The sequence below is a fragment of the Lontra canadensis genome, unplaced genomic scaffold (genome assembly GCF_010015895.1).
Source record: "Lontra canadensis isolate GAN:19392208 unplaced genomic scaffold, GSC_riverotter_1.0 scaffold6, whole genome shotgun sequence".
In the NCBI taxonomy this organism is placed as follows: domain Eukaryota; kingdom Metazoa; phylum Chordata; class Mammalia; order Carnivora; family Mustelidae; genus Lontra; species Lontra canadensis.
The window spans coordinates 2,108,513-2,131,194 of record NW_022631000.1 but is presented as its reverse complement, the minus strand read 5'-3'; the positions used below and the strand labels follow the sequence as shown (position 1 = coordinate 2,131,194).

Genomic DNA, 22,682 nt, shown 5'->3' with positions numbered 1-22,682 from the left:
AGTACTGCAATCCACCTGTTAAGGGCTGAATTGCATCTCCCTAAAAATTCCTATATTGAAGTTCTAATCCCTGTGACTCAGGATGTGACCTTATTTGGAGATAGAGTCATCACAGACATGAGCAAGTTTAAATGAGGCCATGAGAGCAGGCTCTAAACCAGTGAAACTGGTGTCCTAAGAAGAGGAAATTTGCACAGAGATATGCAGACAGGAAAGAATTTAGGAAGACACACAGGGAGAAGATGGCTGTCCACAAGCCAAGGAAAGAGGCCTGGGACAGAGCCTTCCCTCCAAGCCCTCAGAAGGAACCAACACTGCTGGCACCTTGATTTTGGACTTCTAGCCTCCACAACTGTGAGACAATAAATTTTTGTTGCTTAAGCCACTCAGTTGGGTTTGTTGCAACTGCCCTAGCAGGCTAGTTCACCATCCAGATCAATGTAAGCAGGTATCTTGGCAGCTGCCGCTCTGACCCTCCCCTGCCCAGGCTCTCATGTTCTCTCCCCCCACCCCTGCTCCATCATTAACTGAAAGAATGGAAGAATGAATATTCTTCACTTCAATCAGAGTCCTGTTCGTGGTGGATTAAGAAATATTTTACAAAAGAGGACACATTTAAGCTGACTTTTTCAATCCCCAAAACAACTCTATGTTTCCCCTATTCTCTCTAATACTTCCTTTATCAAAATACTGCTTTAGGGGACATGAACATAGGTTCTAACCTTTGCCCCACCCAAGGAGTTCAGAAAAACACATCGATTTACCCCAACATGGAAGAACTTAGAGGTACTGCTGCAGCTGCACAACATAAATGAATTCAAATCGTTTCACTTGCCGTGAAGAGATTTTTAGAAATCTGTTTCTGGGCTGTCTGCATGCATATGCACTGAAAATATTGGGAAGGGTACATTAAAAATAATTCCTCTTGGTGGTCTGAGAGGAGTCTGAAACTCATTTTTCATTTTATACCCTTTATGACTCGAAGTTTTTAACTGTTGCATTTACTATTTTTTCAATTATAATAATAACAAATATATCTATTATTCTTTCAACAACAAAATGGATCATTCTAAATAAATAATATCTAAGAAAAGGAAGTAGCACTTACAAAGTACCTAGAATAAACCAAACACTGTGCTATGCACTTTATGTATCTTTATCTCATTTATCCTGTAACAGGTATTTTTGCCCGTTGTATGAATGAGGAAATGAGACTTGGGCGGGTATTACTCTAAACAGGAGCTCTCCGGTTATGCAAATTTGAATGACATTGGGTTACATAAAGGTTATAGTTTTCTTCAACTCTAGAATTTCCTAGAGCCTTTATTTATTTATTTATTTATTTATTTATTTATTTTTAAGATTTTGTTTATTTATTTCAGAGTGAGAGAGAGAGAATGAACACAGGCATGAGCAGGGGATGGGTAGGGAGAAGCAAACTCCTCACTGAGCCCAACACAGGACTCGATTGCAGGACCCTAGAACTATGACCTGAGCTGAAGGCAGACTCCCAACTGACTGAGCCATCTAGGAGCCCCTGTGAGAGCCTGTAATATGCTCACATACATTGTGAATTGTTGAGATCCCAGTGTTGACCACAGAATACCCTTCTCAAGAATTTTGCAGAGATAGCAATTTTTCAGAATGTGTTTTGGAGACCCTGCCGTGCATGATTATATGCAGAAAGGTCTTACTTAGTTGAGCGGAGTAACTAAAGGAACTGATGATCATGGTGCCCACGTCAGCCATATGGTGATGGTATTTTTCACTTGCTGTATTTCAAATATTTTGAAAGGGCTGTAGTCTGGTGACTGAAAAACTGACTTGGGTGGTTCTCAGACATTTTCTCTTCCTTACTCAATGGAAGTGCTGGCATCCTGAGATGTTATAATGGCTGTAGCTTCTTAGTACTTTTATATTTTCATTTATATGCCAACTATCCAGCTAGGAACTCAAGAAATTTATGGAATAGAATAAATTCCTAGGAACAGATATTTAGATGTTGACATTCATATAAGGGCATGAATTTCTATTGGTTATAAACAAATATATAGACATCAATTTTATGCCCACACACATATATCAAGATCACAAAAAGGAACAGGTAAAGGAAAAGATCTGAACAGGGAATAATTCATTTGTCATTTGTTCTACCTCAATACAGACACTGTGCTAGGTACTGAGGATGACAGAGTGAACAAGAGAGGCAAGTATCAGCCCTCACACAGCTTATACTCAGGAATACCTGAATTTGTACTGACAATGTCTCATTTGCTCAGTGACCCTGGACAAGCCACATAAGCATCTGAACCTCCATTTCTTCATATTTTAAACAACCTAGCTAAGGCCTTCCCTTCCTGAAAATTTCAGCCCTAAAGTCATTAGTTGAAGAGGAACAAGGCAGTGTCTATAGTGGGGGTAGAGATGAGCAATAGACCAGAGCAGATGTCACAGCCCAATAGGGGAGGGCAAAGCGTGTTAGAGAGCCTGTCATGAGATGTCAGATTCCAAGAAGAGTGAATGAGGCATCTATGTGATGGGGAGGGACAGCCTCACAACCAAGGGGTGAGGAAGACCTTCCGGCAAGAGAGAGCCAATTGTGGGAAATCAAAGCCAGAGCAGGGAGAGGAGGGCATTCCTTTAGAGACCAAGAAGGGTCCCAGGGCATCTGCATGCATGGGCTGGTTGGTGTGGGAATTCAGAGCCACAGTTAAGTGAGGACGGTATCTACATGGAGTTGCAACCTATAATAAGGAGCAGACCCCAAGCAAAGAAAGAAGAGTGTCCACATATAGGTAGGGTGGGGCTGAAGATCAGAGATTAGTTACATACAGGATGATAAATCAAACATATAAGATATATATGAATATATATATGTTTATATGAATATAAACATATAAGAATAATGAGAGCCAAGTTCCTTACTCTAAGAGAAGGGAGTCACTAATTTGGAAAGAAACAAAACTTGAATTCCGTAAGAATTTCAAAACAGGGGTACCTGGGTGGCTCAGTCATTAAGTGTCTGCCTTCAGCTCAGGTTATGATCCCAGGGTTCTGGGATCGAGACCAGCATCGGGCTCCCTTCTCAGGGGGAAGCCTGCTTCTCCTTCTCCACTCCCCCTGCTTGTGTTTCTTCTCTTGTGGTCTCTCTCAATTAAATAAATAAAATCTTTAAAAAAAAAAAAAAAAGAATTTCAAAACAGATCATCAGAAACATGGAGAAAGAAAAGCTACAGGGAGCTAATTCTGAAGGAAGCAGTATCTTTTAAGGGAAATGGCTATCAGATAAATGCATGAATATAGTCATGAACTTCTTATCCAAAAGAGGAAAACTGATGACAGCAACAAAGTCAAGTGTTTCAAGGGAAAGAAGGGGTGTGATATTACTTCTTATTTCTAATTTTGTTGTGACTTAAAAAAATAGAAACTTACAGTGTTGGCTTGGAAATGGATATATATATCAATACAAACTCTTGGTTTTCTATATATATTAATAATAATATCTATTTCAATATATATTTAATATATATTTAATAAATACATTTTACATAAAAATAAATAGATGCAAAACTGTGTATATACACAAATGTATATGTGTGCCTGTTTGATTAACATACATATATTCTCTAGTTCTGGCCTCCATAGGCCTTGAAACAGTGACATCCCATTAATCTTAAGCACACATATTGTACACCTGAAAAAATATAATACTATGTGTTAACCACAGTAGAATTAAAATTTTTAAAAACAGGGAACAAAAGAAGCTAGAATTCTTTCTTTAGAAAGAGAACAAAAGCTGCTGCTTTGGTCAGGTTTTCTTCCTTTCCCATCAGTGGATAGAAGCGGCAGTGAGTGATTCAGATGTATGTAGCTGATACATGCTCACGGCTAGTGCTCAAGTGTTTGGAACAGGGCGGTTGTGCAGTAGTCTTTGGATCTAGGCCAGCTCCTGGGGCATATTACACATGTGTGAGCAGTCTGCTCTTTGGAATGAAGGTATCTCAGTCAGCCAGGGGAGGGAGACATGTTAGCCAACCATTACAGCACTTACTCCAGCAAGCCAAGCACCAAGCCCTCAGTGGCAGAACTGCAGTCTTTCCCTTGGTATATCAGAACCTGTTGGTTCTAGGTTAACACATCGTGAGAGCTCCCCACCTCTTACTTGGGTACCCTCTGTGTGAGTGATAGCCCCATCTCCCCTTTCTGGGACTCTGGAAAAAATTAGAAATACAGCAAGGGGATGGAAATGCCAACACTGAAGGCCTAAGTTTTTCATTCCACATGAGAATTGGATAAAATTGAATATCAAGGAAACAGACAACAAAACTAAAAAGCAACCTATGAAATGGGAGAAGATATTTGCAAATGACACTATAGATAAAAGGCTAGTATCAAAGGTCTATAAAGAACTTCTCAAATTCAACACCCAAAAAACAAATAATCCAGGCAAGAAATGGGCAAAAGACATGAACAGACATTTCTCTGAAGAGGACATACAAATAGCCAATAGACACATAAAAAAATGCTCCAGGGGCAACTGGGTGGCTCAGTGGGTTAAAGCCTCTGCCTTCGGCTCAGGTCATGATCCCAGGGTCCTGGGATCGAGCCCCACATCGGGCCCTCTGCTCAGCAGGGAGCCTGCTTCCTCCTCTCTCTCTGCCTGCCTCTCTGCCTACTTGTGATCTCTATCTGTCAAAAAAATAAATAGAATCTTTAAATAAAATAAAATAAAATAAAATAAAATAAATTTTAAAAATGCTCCACATCACTTGCCATCAGAGAAATACAAATCAAAATAATGAGATACCACCTCACACCAGTTAGAATGGCTAAAATTAACAAAACAGGGAACGACAAATATTGATGAGGATGTGGAGAAAGGGGAACCCTCTTACACTGTTGGTAGGAGCACAAGCTGGTGCAGCCACTCTGAAAAACAGTATGAAGATTCCTCAAGATGTTAAGAATAGAGCCACCCTATGCCCCTGAAATTGAACTACTATACCAAAGATACAGATGTAGTAAAAAGAAGGGGCACATGCACCCCAATGCTCATAGCAGCAATGTTCGCAAGAGCCAAATGTGGAAGAAGCCGAGATTCCCTTCAACAGATGAATGGATAAGGAAGATGTGGTTCAGGTATACAATGGAATATCACTCAGCCATCAGAAAGGATGAATACTTAATGATTTATATCAACATGGATGGAACTGGAGCATATTATGCTGAGTGAAATAAGTCAATCAGAGAAAGACAATTATCATATAGTTTCACTTATATGTGGAATATAAGGAATAGTGCAGAGGATCATATGGGAAGGGAGGGAAAACTGAATGAGGAGAAATCAGAGGGGGAGACAAACCATGAGAGACTCTTGACTCCAGGAAACAAACTGAGGGTTGCAGAAAGGGAGGTGGTTGAGGGGAGGGGTAACCAGGTGATGGGCATTAAGAAGGGCACACGATGTGATGGGCACTGGGTGTTACACACAACTAATGAATCACTGAACACTACATCAAAAACTAATGATGTACCACTATATGTCAGGTAATTAAATTCAAAAGTTTTAAAAAACACACACTAGAATCAAGTGTCTAGGTCCATTTTCTCTTGCCCCCAAAGTGAGGCATCTTTCTTCCAATACCTCTGGCAATTTGAACATCAAAATAATGTTCTAAGATTATAACCCATTAAATAAGATAGGAAATTACTGAATCTGAAAGTCTGGGAGTGGGGCTAGCAATCTGTGTTTTAATTAGTCCTCCAACTTGATGCCCGCTTAAGTTTATAATCACTGCTCAGGGGTAATTTTCCCAAAGAAAGAGAATCAAGTTTGCAGTAAACCAGCAAATGACTGGATATTAAATGGCCTGTTTGTGTCCTAGAACATTCCTTTGTTAATGTTTATGGAAATCTTGCCAGATCTCAGATAAGCTTGCCCAAATTCACAAAGAGCCTATATTTCTGTCATCTGTGAAACCACTGAAATTCTTCATTTTATGAAAATGAAATTCTTCATTTTATCTTTTTATTTAACAGATTGTTAGTGACTTTATACCCAGAAGCACCAAGAAATTCTGAAATCTCTTTTCTTTCCCTACCATCTGGACTGTGACCCCAACAGAGAGTTAATTACACAGAAACCTGCTTACCTTACCTCCCGTGACACTAATGACAAAGGCCAATCTCAACTTCCCCACCTGTTATTCCTTAGAGAGGAGCCTGAGTTTCTCCACTGGAAAACCTCCCAGTGGCATTTGCCACCCCTTCGTTAGTGAAAACTCTGAGCCACTAACAGAGAAACCCTTGAGCTCACCTGTTTGTTTATCTATACAACCTTACCCACCTCTGTTTCTACGTGGTGGTCAATGGAGGGTGGGGAGAAAGTTATCAAAAAAGCTTTCCTGGGCCAAGGGGAAGTCACCAGCTCACAGACCTTTCTTTGTGCCTTTCCACTCTCCTCTCCTCTAGATGCCTTTGTTCTTCAGGTGCCTCCTATGCTCTCCAGACCCAGGTGTTCTAAATCTTGAGGCTCTACAAGTTCTTGAGGGCTGATTGCTCCATAGAGGAAGTAATTCACTTAACACTAGCTGAAGTTTGGTGCCTTTGAAACTAAAATATGTATCCATAGAAGATTCTGGACTCCAATTAATGTAACTCTGAATTAACCTTTCTGTGCTTCAGAAGATGAAAGAAAAGAAACCCTCAAATTCTTTTTTAATTTGAAGTTTACTTCATCTTGATCCAAAGAACTTCAATTCCCCTCTTCATCTCTTCTGACTAGTTCCTTTATCCTTCTTCTCCCATTTTCTCCTATTTTATTCCTTACCTTCCATATCCCCCAAATCTGAGCTGATAGTCACAGGTGTGTATTTAAGATTGAAAGAGGAGAGAATCGGTCAGTTATGGGTCGGTTTAGAGGCATAGTGTAGGAAATAGTTTAATTTTCTTCTTTCCTTTCCAAAAAGCCTCATTCAGATGAAAGGCAGACCCAAAATTTACAGTAAATAAAAAAGAGCCTCAGCCAAAAAACACTAGTCCCATGTGAAGAGTAGTCCTTCTGAAAATAGTAATATGAAATCATAAGATTATCTGAGGTGAGATGACTTGGTATTTTTGATATCCTGCATAAAATCCCACTATTTTTTAAAAGATTTTATTTGCTTATTTGAGAGTGAGAGGGAGAGGCAGAAGGGAGGGGGCGGAGGGAGAAAGTGAAGCAGACTCCCTGCTGAGCTGGGAGGCCGATGTGGGACTCAATCCCAGAACCTTGGGATCATGACCTAAGCCAAAGGCGGACACTTAACTGACAGAGACACTCAGGTGCCCACATCCCACTATTTTTATCTTGACCAGATAGTATTCTGGACCCTAAAGCTCTCCATTTAGTATAATTATTTTTATTATTAATATTTAATTAATGATTATTAATTATTAAATTATATGACCTATATATCTTTTTTTTCTGGAGAACTCTGAATAATACAGGAGTCACTTTGCAACAGGAACACACATTTTCCAGATAAGAGCGATAATCCCCAGAAAGCTTAATAATAGTATCGGATACTCAAGGAGTTTGTGATCTAGTTAGAGAACAGGCATATAATATGTTAAAGCACATCAAAGATAATAATGCAGAAGTCACTACTTGGTAAATGATTTATTCCACGAGTGTTTACTCTACATTCCAACCTAAGGAATATTGGAATGAATGACAAAAAGACCAATTAAGGAAATTTGCCAACCTGTGTGGGGCCATAAAACAGCATAAAGGTATTAACCAAGCCAAGTTATCAGCAGGTTTCTCAATAAGCTGACTATATTTTATAGCTCATGATACAACTTGGGAGAGATAATATTTTCATCCCTGGCATTTGCCATGTTATGTTCAGCACACATTTGCCAGTTGAAATATATGCCTTTTTTTGAAGTCTAAAACATTACGCTTAAAACTGATGTTAAGCCTAACGCAAGTTAAGGGCATAGTTTTTTAATTTTAAAGTTTTTAAAAATTAAGATTTTAAAAAATTACCCAAACTCTACCTCTAACAATGTTTGTGGTCTGACGTGTTCTTTTAGGATGTGACCCTGGTACTTCGTCTTATAAGTTGTGTCGCCATGCTCTGCCACTAGAGGGTAGCATCATTGTGAGCGTCTTTTCTGCTGTTTATTATACAGTATATTCAGTATTTAGCTGTTCATCCAGTCTAATCCCCAGTGTGATTCTATTTGGAAGTGAGGCTTTTGGAAGGTAACCAGATAATCAGAGAGGGGCCCTCATGCTGGTATCAATTCCCTTATAAACAAGGTACCAGAGGGAGACAATTTCTCTCTCAACGTGAGAAAACGAGACAAGTCTTCAAACCAGGAAGGCATTTACCAATTTTCAGAAGGACTAGTGTTCACGTGGGACTCATGCTTTTTGGCTGAGGCTCTTTTTTACTTACTGTAAATGCTGGGTCTGCATTTCACTTGAGTGAGGCTTTTTGGAAAGGAAAGAAGGCAAACTATTTCCTACACTATGCCTCTCAACCGACCAATAATGGACCAGTTCTCTCCTCTTTCAATCTTAACCACACACCTGTTGGTACCTTGATCTTGGACTTCCCACCCTCTGGAACTGTAAGAAATAAATGTTTGTTGTTCACACCACACAGTCTATGGTGCCCTGTGACAGCAGCCTACACTGACTAACATGATGTCTGACCAAATATTTGAACAGAAGCAGTGTGGGGAGCAGGGGTGGGGGAAGATAGTCTTTAAAATGAAGCAGGTCCTTCCAAGAAGGAACCAAGTTATTCACTATGCAGTAGTATCCCCTTTAAAGTGGAAAGATCTCCAATTCTTGGTGTCAGAAGACTTATATTCCATCGTGGGCTCAGCAACGAATCGACTGCACGATCTTGGGCAAATCACTAACTCTCCGGTCTCTGAGTCCTCACCTATAGGCAACATTTTAAGTCCTATTTTATCTAAATAACATCTTCCTTTGATTTTTCTCTCTTTATTTTGTTCCTATAGCTCACTTTCCAAAGCTACAAGTTAAACAGGATTCCTTAGGAGTTACAAAAGAGACAAAAGAAATATGGTTGCTGCTGGTGGGCCGGGCCAGGCTGGGAGTAGGAAAGCAGGCTCAGGTTCCCAGGTGCCCTGATCTCACCGTGCCACAGCACGACCCAGTCAGTGGTGGTCATACTGGTTGCCCAGTGTAGATACCAGATGGGCTGCTGCTTCTGGGATCTGGCACTAAGGGAGCATGCCAAGTCCATCCAGAGAGGAATTTATAATGAGGCAATAACCAGCTTCTTTAGAAATGTGGATGCCAGAGAGGCTGGTAACGGTGGCAGTATTTCCAAGGGGAAATTTTGTTCTTTGAAAGCGCCAGCTATCTTGATTGACATGGAGGAAGGAGTAGTAAATGAAATTCTGCAGGGCCCATTGAGAGATGTGTTTGATAGCAAGCAGCTCAAGATATTTCTGGCTCACAGAATAACCAGGCTGTGGGTCACAAAGTTTTTGGCAGTCTTTATGAAGAATGGATTTTAGAGAAACTCAAAAGTTTTGGAGCTCTGTGATTGTTTGCAGTGTGTTTTACTAGACAGTCCATGGGAGGAGGAACAGGATCTGGATTTGGCACATTTCTCTTAAAGGTGCTTGAGGGTGAATTCCCAGAACTACAGTTTCATGACTTCAGTTTATCCTTCTTGAGAGGATGATATCATAACCTTCCCTTATAACAGGATCTTGGCAATGAAGGGACTTAATGAGCATGCAGACTATGTGTTGCCCACTGACAACTAATCTTTATTTGACATCATTAGCAAGATTGACCTCATGTTGAATTCTGGAAAGCTGGGTACAACAATAAAGTCTGGTTACTTCAAGTGCCAGGGCTTTTTGAAAAGTGAAACCAGAAGTGCTTAGATGCAATGAACACCACTGCGGCAAATTTGCTGCTGAACTTAAGAAGTTCTGCAAGACTTGAAGGGTCCCTTAATATGGACTTTAAAGAAATCAGCAGGAACTTAGTACCTTTTCCTTAAGTGCCTTATCTTGTGTCAAGCCTAACACCTCTATATACACTGGCAGATATGAACATTCCCACCGGAAGGCTCAATCAGATGTTTTCAGATGCCTTTAGTAAAGATCACCAATTCATCAGGCTACCTCCATAGTCTCTACCTTGCCCATGCCTTTATGTTGAGAGGAAATGGACGGTTTCAGGTCTTCACAGACATATGGACCATTAAAACTTTCTGTGTGGTTTGTCTCCTGGAATCAAGAAGGCTGGAAAACCAGACTGTGTTTGGGACCTCCTGTGAGCCATTCCCATTATTAGCTTCAGCAAATAACCCATGCATGAAGCTTACCTTCGTGGAACTGAGAAATTCATGAGGTTCCACAAGAGCAAGGCTCATCCCCACCCACTGGAAGGGATGGAGGAAAGCTGTTTCATGAAATCTGTTCATCTTTATCAGGGCTCACACAGGACTAGAACCAACTGTATGCCGCAAAACGCATGCCTGTGGAAGGCTTACCTAGACTAAGCATAGCTGTGTGAAAAAGAATCCCCAGAAATACAACTTTCACTTTTCTTAATTTCACATTGGGATTTTTTTTTTTTTTTTGGCCACCTTACCTTTCTGTTTCAGAACTCTTGTGATTCAGAAAGCCTAATTTGTACTTTTCCTGTTAGAAAGCATTTTTGCCTTAAAAAGAGTAGTAGTTTCCATTTCATCACAATCTGTTGATGATACCAGCGTGTGAAATTAGTGAAGTCCTTGTACTTGAACTTCAAACATTTGTCTTCAGAAAATTCCCCTTTTCTCAAATTGAGAAAACCAAGTCCTTTATTTATAGTCTCCCAGTCAGGAATTTATGCAATGGTAATCATGTCTTCAATAAAAATCTTATACAGGTATATTTTTTATATTTATTTATAATAGCTTTTTTCTTTTTTTCTCTTTTAAGATTCTATTTATTTGACAGAGAGAGACAAGCAAGAGAGGGAACACAAGTAGGGGGAGTGGGAGAGGGAGAAGCAGGCTTCCTGTCAAGCAGGGAGCCCAATGCAGGGCTTCATCCCAGGACCTTGAGATCATGACCTGAGCCGAAAGCAGACACTTAACGACTGAGCCACCCAGGGATTCCATTGATTTTTTTCATAATCTGTTTAAATTCTGATTCTTTAAAAGAAGCATGAGTAGTAGAACACAATATAAATATTTTTGTGTAATACCTTCTAACTTTTCAGGGATAAGTTTTATTACAACTATTAAGGAGATCTTGTTTCTCCTTTGGGTAACCACTTGTTTGCTCTCAAAAGAATCACAATGTATATTTATTTTAACAAGCATGCATGTTAAATTATCTTTAAATATAATGCTTTTTTATTAAACCAGTTGATTTTATAATAATAAGTGTCCATGTTTTTAAACATGTACACAAAAAGAAGTATGATTGTCTTCAGGGATTGTAAAATACTAAGAAGGAAGAATTTATGTATAAAGATAACTACAGCTGGGACACCTGAGTGGCTTGGTCAGCTAAGTTTCTGCCTTCGGCTCAGGTCATGATCCCAGGAACCTGAGATGGATTCCCCCATCAGGAACCCTGCTCAGAGGAGAGCTGACTTCTCCAGACTCTGCTGCTCCCCCTGTTTGTGCGCTCGCTCTATCTCTCTCTCTCACTCTCTCTCTGTCAAATAAATAAATAAAATCTTTTTTTTAAAAAGGTCACTACAGGACTGGATGGAATATGATCTGAAGTCACTCTGGACTTAGTACTGCGGGAGTACACGGGCAGAGAAGAGTGGGATGAAGCAGTCAAAAAGAAAAGTTTTGAGCCTTAAAGAATCTCCAGAAGTCAGCTGCAAGGAGCCAGGAAGGTAGGGTAGTTAATAAAACATAGATACGGAAAGTAAACATATTCGGGGGAACAGAAAACAAGTCAGCCTGACGGGTCCAAGGATTTTGTTGGATAGTATGACAGCATAACTACATAGTGAATTAAGCTCAAGAGAAATGATTTTATTTGAACATGATGCTAATTAACTTGGACCTGATCTGAGAGACAAAGGAACCCGGGGCAGTTTCTCATCAGAGGAGAGAGCTCCATTTTAAATTGCTAAGCAACTTGTGTACTTGGGCGAGCTATGTCTATATGTTTTGGAAACTGTATGTATTTTAGCTTAAGACAGAAATCCTCAAATAGGGACTATTTGCATTCCATCCCAAGCTTCTTACTTAACTTCTTAATCCTCCCCTAGGACATCTGAAAACAGGCAGAACATGTTTATGAGGGTAACCAGGAAAAAGGTATATTCTCAACTATTTAACATTTCCTGTTAGTCATAGTAATTCCTCCCACAACACATAGACGCACTGCTCTAAAGCAGTGAAGGTTAAGATACACTGACATCTAATCTCAGAGCTGTTAGTTGGAATTGCCTTTAAAAGAAAGTGACCTAGAATTCATTAGACTATCATCTTAATATATGTAAAAATTGAGGAGTCATATCCAATAGGAAATATATATATTTTAAGAGTGCAGGATAACATCAAGTTCATAAAGTCTTTATACTTAGAAGGAAATATATTTAAATATCTTTAGAGCTAAAGAATAATGAAATTCCATCAAGTGGCATGACAGCCTGGGTGAGGGTGGCAGATTTTTATGAGTAGGTGGAAAAGATGGATAATTTTAAGGATTACTCCAGCTCAGGATGGTGCCTTACCTGTGCTTTAAAGGGCCGGGAGACAGCTTGTGTGGAGAATCTGGTAGAGAATGACCATAAATAACAAGATTCAGCATGTGCTGTTTGGGCCACTGTCAAGAATCCTATTCCATTCAGTATCCAGGTTCGAGAGCTCAAGGAGTAGACTAGGTATTTCCCAACATTGCCTATCATAAATACATCACTTCCTTGGGGCGCCTGGGTGGCTCAGTGGGTTAAAGCCTCTGCCTTCAGCTCAGGTCATGATCCAAGGTCGTCCTCTCTCTCTGCCTGCCTCTCTGCCTACTTGTGATCTGTCAAATCAATAAATAAAATCTTTAAAAAAAATACATCACTTCCTTAACAGTAAGCCTATCTTATCGTGGAAAGTCTTAGCATTAAAGTACGGTAATTTAAGAGAATCAAACTCATAAAGATATTTGTGTTAAGAAACTGTACATGCGTAGTATTTTAGGTATTTATAATTTTGAAAATAGTTTTATCTACACTGATTGCTCTTGCAGGTCTAATTTATAAATGTTTAATTAACAGATTTAGGCTTGTGATTTTCACTAAGTTTACACACTACAGCAGAACATTTAAGAGAACTTATGCTTTGGGGCACCTGAGTGTCTCAGCCAGTTGGGCATTCAAGTCTTGATTTCAACTGAGGTCATGATCTCAGGGTCCTGAGACTGAACCCTGAATCAGGCTCCACACTGGGTGTGGGACCTGCTTGAGATTCTCTCTCCCTCTCCCTTTGCCTCTCCCCTTCTCCCCCCACCATTTTTTTTTTTAAAGACACTTATGTTTCACCACATTTATAAGCTTAACACGTTAGATTTGCAAGAATAACTTAACAGCTTGGGAAGATTTGTCAGTTAATTGAAGTTTCCTTCTTAAGAATAATACAAAAAATATTTAATTCATAGATACAATTAAAGATGCTTAAAGGGAAATCTAATTATCTAAATGTAAAATTGTGCCCTAACATCAAAATCTCCTTAAAATCGAGTGTTTAAGTTTACAAAACTCAAAAATAGAATAAAATTTATAAATTGAACTCAAAATATAAAAATGATTAAGTTTTCCCATTTTCACTGGGTTAGTCCAGAAACCCAGTCACTCATCACTGCACATCTCTTGAAGTACCTCCTTAAGCTTAAAACAAAAATCTCTCCTCATTGTCATTTACATGGGGAAAATTCTTTTATTCTATGCTTGTCCTCAATTCCCTCAATCTTCTCTAGACTTCACTCACATTCAACAGAATATAGAATTTCTAGATCTGTTCTCCATGTGTACAAACTTTTCTTTCATGGCTTTTTAATTTATTCACTCCTTGAATTTTAGGAGAATTCATCACTTCTCAGCTTTTATTTCCATTATCCCTTAGTCCCCCAAGGGACTCCTGCATCCACATCCCACATACAAACAATATAGCCTCAGTTAATGAGCCCTGTAGTGACAAAATGATGAGGAATATACCGCAATGGTCATGACCCAACCTCCCCTTTCAACAATGAGCTGGAAGGTAATGCAATCAGAAGTTGCACTGCACATTCCCCAAGCAAAGGAGCCTGGAAGTTATAGAAATCACTGAGGAGATGGTGTCACATCAGCAGCCAATGTTGATAATGGACTGGATTATATAAGAGTTTCTTTACTTTGTTTATGCCAAATGAAGCATGAGATACCATAAAGGAAGTTTGACAAAGGCTTAGGAATTGAGATTCCAGGGTTTTGGAGGAGTTGAGATAAAATACAAATAGAAATAAGGAAGGGCATCCTCTCCTATTCCTTCCTTCGTGAAGGCTTCCTTAAAGTTACAGCAATGGTGCTCAAATGTATTGTTCATATCAGGGACTAGAGGCAGATAGCCTCAGGCTGTGGCCTTGCACTGGAACCAAATATTCCTCCACAGACAACTCACCGAGTTGCATCTCACTTGCATTCTTTCTGTCTAGAGACGGGAGGAACGGATATTTCTGCTCTCTCATAAAGACTGCGAGAATACTTGCTCTTATATCAGTTTTCAAAATTGTAGCCTTAATATGGTTTTGACTCATTATTCTTAGAGTCCCTTAAGCGGACCTACATCCCAGCAATGCCATTTTTCATGAACTGCAGCTGACAGCTCACTCTTTTGAAACACAAACTTGCCAAAGTTCTAAAAGCTTGCTGGACTAGAGAAGATAAAGGGTGACATGGGGCAGAATGCCATAATCACATGCTGCCATCACATTCTTGTGGGCAATTCATATGCCAGAATCAGCTTTATCGTAGGATTCAAAATTAGTCTTCAGGCACCCTCATCAGTTCTTTGCAACCTTTATGTAAAAAAAACAATGAATGTGTCCAGTTCTCTGGCCTGAAGAATCTACTCACCTCTCTCTCCAGTATCACTGTGATAATACCAGACAGGCTTCTGGATTTGTCAGTGTTTCTAGAATGCCATGGAACTGCAGGATTTAATTGCCCACACTTCTCCTCCAGCTTCCCATGAGGCTGCTTCCTTTCTTCTATATTCAATCAGCCCTCAAGGATTCCTGAAACCCTCCTTACATTTGCTGTCATGTCAGAGACTGGCCTTTCTGACTAACATGGTACTAAATCAGCTGTCAGCTTCACTTTGTCTCAAAGATTCTAGATTCATAAAATGTAATAGCCAGAAAGTGCCTCATGCAGCTCAATTCCCTTACTTTAGAGAGGACATGGTGATTGCTAAAGTCCTAGAGGCCAGTTAATTGTAGAGCCAGAATTAGAAATAAGATTTCTTGACTCTCCACTAAGGGCTATTTAGTGCAAGATGAGGTAAGAGCTCTGACTTTTTACCCAGGTAATCTGTAAAATATCTTTCCTTATTTTAACCCCCCACTATTTCAGCAGAGGGGATAGTATGGTGGCCATGCTATGCTGTGGTGATGACTTTTTATTCTATAGATAACATCATAACTCCCCTTTTCAATCTCTCATAGCTTTGCATCCATGCTAAGAATCACTTCTCTCATCTTCTCTAAAAGACTATGCAACTCAGGATGACTGCTGTGTTACTTTTCTCAGGGCACAAGTCAGATGCTACAAAAGGAGATGTCTCATAAAAAGGAATTTGTCACACTGCTCCTTCTTCATGATGCAAGGGTGAGATGCAGCTGAATTTAAGAAACACATGAGTGAAACAATATGATAATTATCTTTCTCTGATTGACTTGTTTCACTTAGCATAATACCCTCCAGTTCCATCCATGTCGACGTAAATGGTAAGTATTCATCCTTTCTGATGGCTGAGTAATATTCCACTGTAGATATATACCACATTTTCTTTATCCACTCATCTGTCAATGGACACCTCAGCTCCTTCCACAGTTTGGCTGTTGTGGACATTGCTGCTTAAAACAGTGCAGAAGATCATAGGAAAGGGGAGTGGTAAAACTGAATGGGAAGTAACCAGAAAGGAAGACAAACTATGAGAGATTCTTAACTATAGGAAGCAAACTGAGGGTTCCTGGAGGGGAGTTAGTTGGGGGGTGGGGTAACTGGGTGATAGGCATTAAGGAGGACACATGATGTGATGAGCACTGGGTGTTATATGCAACTGATGAATTATTGAACTCTACCTCTGAAACTAATGATGTACCAAATATTGGCTAATTGAATTTAAATTAAAAAGAAAGAAAGAAATGAGAATGTTAAAAAAAAAGAAGAAGAAAAGAAAAAGACTTGAGATGTCTCTACCAAGTTTCCTGCATTCATTTATTTCTCATTGTAGCAACAGGATAAACAGTTGTAATTTCATGTTTAATGAGTTACAAATGGTAGTAAGTCCAAGAACCTTGAGCATATCTATAATGCAAATAAAAAATTTTTCTTAGCGTGGATTTTAACTTTAGATGATCTGAGAACAGCCGCTGCAGGCCCCAAATACCATGACTAATGTGCAAAATGCATTTTTATCACCCAAAGTACTTACAAACCTAAAAATAAAATATTTGAATTCAAATACTTTAACCAAATTGGAAATACAAACAATATACCAAGAATCACCTTCAGCTGTCTGTTCTCCAAGCAAAAGGCCAAAAAACAAAACCATGAACAAAATTAATCCAGAAAAGAGGAGTTCATCCAGAAAAACTAAAATGCCCATCAAAATCACATCTCTTCTTCTGATTCTTGTTCTCGTTCAGCATTTTTCAGGAGTCCAACTTCTGAGGGGCAGAACCTCTGAAGTCGAGATTTAACCAACCTGAGAAGAATGAAAGGTATCTCATGTTATGCTGTTTAAGAAAAACCCAGAACAACGTCTATCTATAATACAACAAACTCCCAATTATCTGTGCAAATGGGAGAGGCAATCCAAAAAAGAAAATCACTTTTATTTGGCTTTGGAGCTACCTGAAAACTTTTTGTGGATTGAAGCAGAGTATAAGTAAATAGGTAAAATCAGTTTTTAAATGTACAACATGATTGTTCAGGTTTCAGAAAATACCCAATCATTCATAGCTTTGATCATTTCTAAAACAAACAAGAGAATCTCTGGGTGGCAGCAAGCCAAGATGAAACCAAGTTCAGCCGAGAGCTTTTCCATCAAGTCCGCACCTAGGTATGTATTGCAAAAAGGAGCCCTCTCTTGGAAAGTGTATAGAGGCATCTCCTTCCCTGTGTCAAGCCCCATGTCCAGTCCTTCCCAACATGTGCCTTCAGAGGAATGATTTTGCGCAGGCCACAGACTGCTCAATTGCATGTGGTCGATGGTCCGTGTGTGATCCATGGTGAACTAGGAAGTTGGAAGAAGTGCCCTCCCCCAATGTGATTGTTTTCATAGATTAAGAGATCTGTAGGTCTGGGGGAAATAGAGTATCATTTTTGACCCTGGAAGATACGAAGGTTCTTATTCCCAGAAACTCAGCAGACTCTCCACTTCTCTGATGTAATAAAATCTAAGCAAAGCTTTCCTGTGCATAATTATTTGTAAAGACACAGTATTATGACCATATTGATAGAACACAGTTAAATTCCAGAAGTACATAGGAATGCACAAACAAATTTGATACACCCAGTCATCACAATCATTCTCATTTTGTGAAAAACTTCACCAGCCTATCTGCATCCCTTATCTTCTGCCTCCCTTTTTCCAGTGAAGGTCTGGCCTTCCCCCCATAAATATGCAGTGACTTTATTGTGCTCTGGATCCTATGGGAATATAAGCTTCGTAAGAGCAAAGACTATCTTATTTAGTGCCCTACCGCTAGCCAGAGCCTAGACCAACTGGTGCATAACAGTGGCTCAACACACATCTGACGAATCAATGGCCATCAGAGCAATCTGCCAGGAGTCCACATCACTCACTTATTCATAGAGGTTAATTCTTCAGTCACTTTCAACTCAGCATTAACTCCTCCAATATACAACAACTGAGTAGTACCAGTAAGAACTATTGACTCATCAAGATCAAGGAAACCAATTGAAATAATTTGCCTTGATTATTAATTGACTACTAATATTGCTTCCGATGTCCTCAGCTCTTCAAGGCACTGTTCTCATGAAAGACTAATAGGCTTAAACAATTTAAAGGTGGTAACAGTGTTTGTGTCATATCTCAGATCCACATGGTTATCTCTACATTGCACAACCTCAATACATGCTCAACAAAATGGATTAACTGCTAATTCAGTAATTAGATACATTCCTGATGGCTCATGTGGAAATTAAAACAAACATTTGGCTACTTATTACAAATTAATTGTTAACACAGGCCCTTCCTGTTTCCCACTCCTCCTTCATGGGTGACTCTTTCTGTTTCCCACGTCTCCTTCCAGGTTGTGTCTGCTGTTACTATAAGCTCCCAAGCTGAGACATGTTCAGGCTCTGTCTGCACCCTGTAGACCTGGGTATTGGCACATGCATAAATGGGCACTGGAGAAAGATTAAAGGCTGGAATGATAAATAGGAAGTGCAAATAATTGCTAGTTCCTGGAATGATGTTAGTCCAGGATACTAAGGTTAGCATGAGTGAGTCTGAGGTTGTGCTCCCATGGGTTTTCTTCAATTAATAAGAGAAAGAGCAGAACTGACACTCTGGGTGTACTTCCAGAGTCCATCTGGAAATCAAACTTCCAGAAGGCAAACTGTCACATTCCTGGGATTTGGACATCTCTATTTTGTTCTTCAAAATGAGTCACCTGGATTATTGCTTAGGAAACCAACCTGAATGTGGGCATACTTCTCTACCCATAGAAAGGGGCTTTTGAAATATTTCATGAACAGTAGTGTTTAAATATGAAATACAGTAGAATATCTAACAAAATTTCCAAACAGGTCAGTCTCTTACAAATTGTTATTTCAGAACTGCAGGTATGGGGCTGAATGAGGCAATCTTTGAACCATTATTCTGGAAAGCTGGGAAGTACAACTTCATTTTTCTGAGATTTGGGGGGTTGTGGTTCCATAACCTAGTTTTGTTTCCATCGTGATCTTTGCACTTTGTCAAACAAATTCTGATATAATGTCCTAAAAATCCATCACCTGTGACTGACTTAGAAACTGCTCCGGTCAAATCCTGAAAAATAGATTGTCAAAACTCCTTATGATTATACAACTGAATTAGCCTGCCATGTGACCTCACTGAAAGTCAGTACTGAATCTTCATTATATTTTTTAGGTTATTGTTTAAGTTTATATCAATATACCTCACAACATGAGCTCTTTTTTATATTTCCAAGAGCATTATGAGAGCAAGACTGAAAAGCATCTGAAACATGATTTCCAAACAAACAAAGCCCATATTCATGTAACTCTGAAGCAGATCTATTAAAACAGTACATAAATGTTTATTGAGTACCTACTCAGTAAATGGAATGCCATTTGACAACATCCCAAGATCTGTGCAAAACATGAAAAGGGTATTTTCCTCAAGGTGCTACAATCTAGCTAACAGGTAAGGCTGACATGAGCTAACAGTAAAGATAGATTGCAATTGCAAAAAAGGGTAGTAGTGACTAATGTGCTAGAAAACTCATGAAGGGAGATGAGTCTAGAACAGTCACAAAGTTTTCATAGAAGAGATAAGCATTTAATTTGAATATGCCGGGTAGAGGGGACTAAGTGGTCAAAAAGGTAAAGGCTGAGGAAGTCAACATGGACTTTCTGGTTTCTGGAAAACTGTAAGTGGATAAGAGAGGTCTGAAGCTTTTTGAAACAGGAAGAGACAGTAGTCTTCTTTTGACTCTGGAAGGGAGCTGACATGAGCTAGAGAGGCTCCTTGAATGTTGCCATTATTCTTGGAGGCTTCCCAGCCCCTAAAGAGATGAGGCCCAGATGTCAGCCTAGAACAACAGAGGAAGAAGGCAAGTTTCACTCAGTGGCAGAGCCAGTCTTACCAACCATGTGCATGCTTTGGAGGAATGAAATAGGACTAATAGAAATCAGTCAATGAGAAGCTAGAATCTCCTAGTACCCAAAGCACTTAGACCTCTAGAAGGAGGTATCTACAGATCACAGTAAGCTGACCCAAAGCCTAGCAGAGACATCTGGAGCTAAACAAGGAAATGGTTCTCTTACTTAAGAGACCCAGCACCAAAGCTGCTTCAGCAGTGAAGCTCAAAGAAGCACAAGGCAAGAGAGGTGACCTGGGAGAGAAGAGTAGAAAGCTAGTTTTTGAAGAGGCTGAGACCCCACTGAGCCTAGAAGCATTTACCACATTTTAGGAATCCAGAGAACCTACTAGACATATACTGCCCAATATGCTAGACACTATGCATTTACAGATATTTAAGTTAATTAATATTAATGTGACATTAGGCACATGCCAAGTGCTCAGAAACCACAGTCAAGTAGCTCATGGTCACCAAAATGAAGACTGCTGATACAGAACATTTAGGTCAGTGCTGAAGTCTGAAGAATTAAGTGTGGATCCTGCATGCCTAGTAGTTGGAACTAGCCAGAACCATTATGACTTGGTATTAGCTACCTTAAAGACAGGAATCATGTTCAGCTCCTTCTGTTTCTTTTCATCCTTCAAGCTAAGGCTTAATTCTCAACTGCGAGGAAGCCTCCTCTGGGCTCCAAAAGTACTTTCTTCTACTATTTCCACCTACTGCACTGTATTTAAATTGTCTATCTCTGGTGACTAACCTAACATAATAAAAAAAAATAATAAAAAAATAAAAATAAATTGTCTTTCTCTCTTCCTTAGGGTCTATACATTATGTCTTTTGTGATACAGAAGGAGGAGGAGGGGAGGAGAACAAGAAAAGTAACAAAAAGAACAAGATCAACAAGAAGAAGAATAACCTCCGCTGTGCCCTTGTTATGTCTAAGCAGTGTAAACACCTACCTCATTTAGGTACTGTTATTATTCCCATTTTGTAAACAGAGACTTAATGTGGTTGCATAATTTGTCCAAAGTCATATAGCTGATAGGTGGCAGACCTAGGAATACATATTTTATCAATCTGTTCTATTGTTCTTCATCCACTGTGAGACATTGTATTGGAGTCTAAAAATATGATTTTTCTTTTTTTATGATAATAAATTTTCTTTTTAAAAAATATGATTTTTCAACTGACTCTTACTTTTAGAAATATTAGAGCAAATGTCAAATTAATCATATACTCAAATTTAATGGGAGACATAAATGTTGGTCAAAAAATGACACCAAGCTTGTGAATTGCTATGATTAATGTACATGTGAGCAAGTGGAGGGCTCCCTGAAGGTATGGAGAGGACCATCTGGAAAAGGAGACAGCATATGCAAAGAGACAAAGGCACAGAAAACTGTGTTGAAAGGTGACCCACAGGTCAAAGACACAGCTGAGACACAGTTGAATGAGTCTAACTTTAAACCAGCATTTATTCTTTCAAGGGGGACTTTCTGGGTTTGCAGATAATTTTCTGCTGCGTTACCCAGTCTTGTGGAATACTAAGGAATGGAGTCCCCCTTCAAATCTAAAGTTTAATACTTTTGAGTCTTGATGATCATATACCAAGAAATAGAACTTACATGAACAAAAAAATCACTAACTTACCAAGTGACAAAGGCATAAATCATTCCAACAACAACAATGTTTAATGCATAATGCCAACAAAAGCATATGGTTAGAAACATGATGTTGTCATGATCCATTGCATCCCATGCAGGAGCTCCACTGGGGGGATAAAGGACAAAACCAATCTGTAATTTAAAACAAAAAACACATATTAAAATAATCAGCCACATTCCCAAAGAGAGTATATTTCAAAATGTTTGGTTCTAAGATTAATCTTAACTAAGGTAACTCCAATTATCTGAGATGTTACAGATAAGACATTAGGTCTTACTGCCTGCTTTAGTAATACAGATAGCATCTACCAGGTCACAATTTTGAAAAAAAAAAAAGTGTTAAGGGCATTTGAAGAGCAATTTTCAAAATATAAATAGTAATCATCTCTGTGGGTTAGTGGACTTTCAGAGAATGTGCCAGGTTTCTAAGCTGTGCAGTTTCACTCAGTTATTTCAAAATTGGAGTACAAAGAGGTTTGTAAATAAATAAATGCTCACAGCTAACATTATATTCAGTGAGCAAAGATTGAAAGCTTTTCCCCTAAGATCAGCAACAAAAGGAGGGTGTTGGATTCACCACTTCTATTCAACATTGTCCTAAAAATTTCTAGCCAAAAATTAGTCAAGTAAAATAAAAGGCATCCAGATTATAAAGAAGTGAAACTATCTATATTCACAGATGATATGATCTTATATATAGAAAACCCTAAAGAATACACACACACACACACACAAACCTATTGGAGCTAATAAATGAATTCAGCACACTTGCAGGACACAAAATCAACACACGAATTCAGTTGTATTTCTATACACATCTAATGAACAACACAAAAATTAAATTAAGAAAACAATGTTACCTACAATAGCACTGAAAAAAATAAAATACTTAGGAATAAATTTAATCAAGGAGGTTTAAGACTTGTACAC

At 39.0% G+C, this 22,682-nt stretch overlaps 1 protein-coding gene and 1 pseudogene across 4 annotated transcripts in view; one reads left to right on the top strand and one right to left on the bottom strand.

Moving 5' to 3' along the window:
* The first annotated feature begins 704 nt into the window (after nucleotides 1-704).
* Nucleotides 705-10,561, top strand: LOC116864750 (annotated as a pseudogene).
* Nucleotides 10,562-16,443: 5,882 nt separating this feature from the next.
* The window catches only part of TMEM45A (transmembrane protein 45A), a 63,083-nt gene continuing 56,844 nt past the window's right edge, over nucleotides 16,444-22,682 (bottom strand). For 3 of the 4 annotated variants that reach the window (XM_032852045.1, XM_032852047.1, XM_032852048.1), the window contains exons 5-6: nucleotides 21,739-21,884; nucleotides 19,521-20,037 (exon numbers count right to left, since the gene is read on the bottom strand). In XM_032852045.1, the coding sequence (XP_032707936.1) occupies nucleotides 19,845-20,037; nucleotides 21,739-21,884 (339 nt within the window). In that variant the 3' untranslated portion in view covers nucleotides 19,521-19,844. Of the gene's footprint in view, nucleotides 16,959-19,520; nucleotides 20,038-21,738; nucleotides 21,885-22,682 lie in introns of those variants that run through there. The other variant, XM_032852049.1, reaches the window with a different exon arrangement.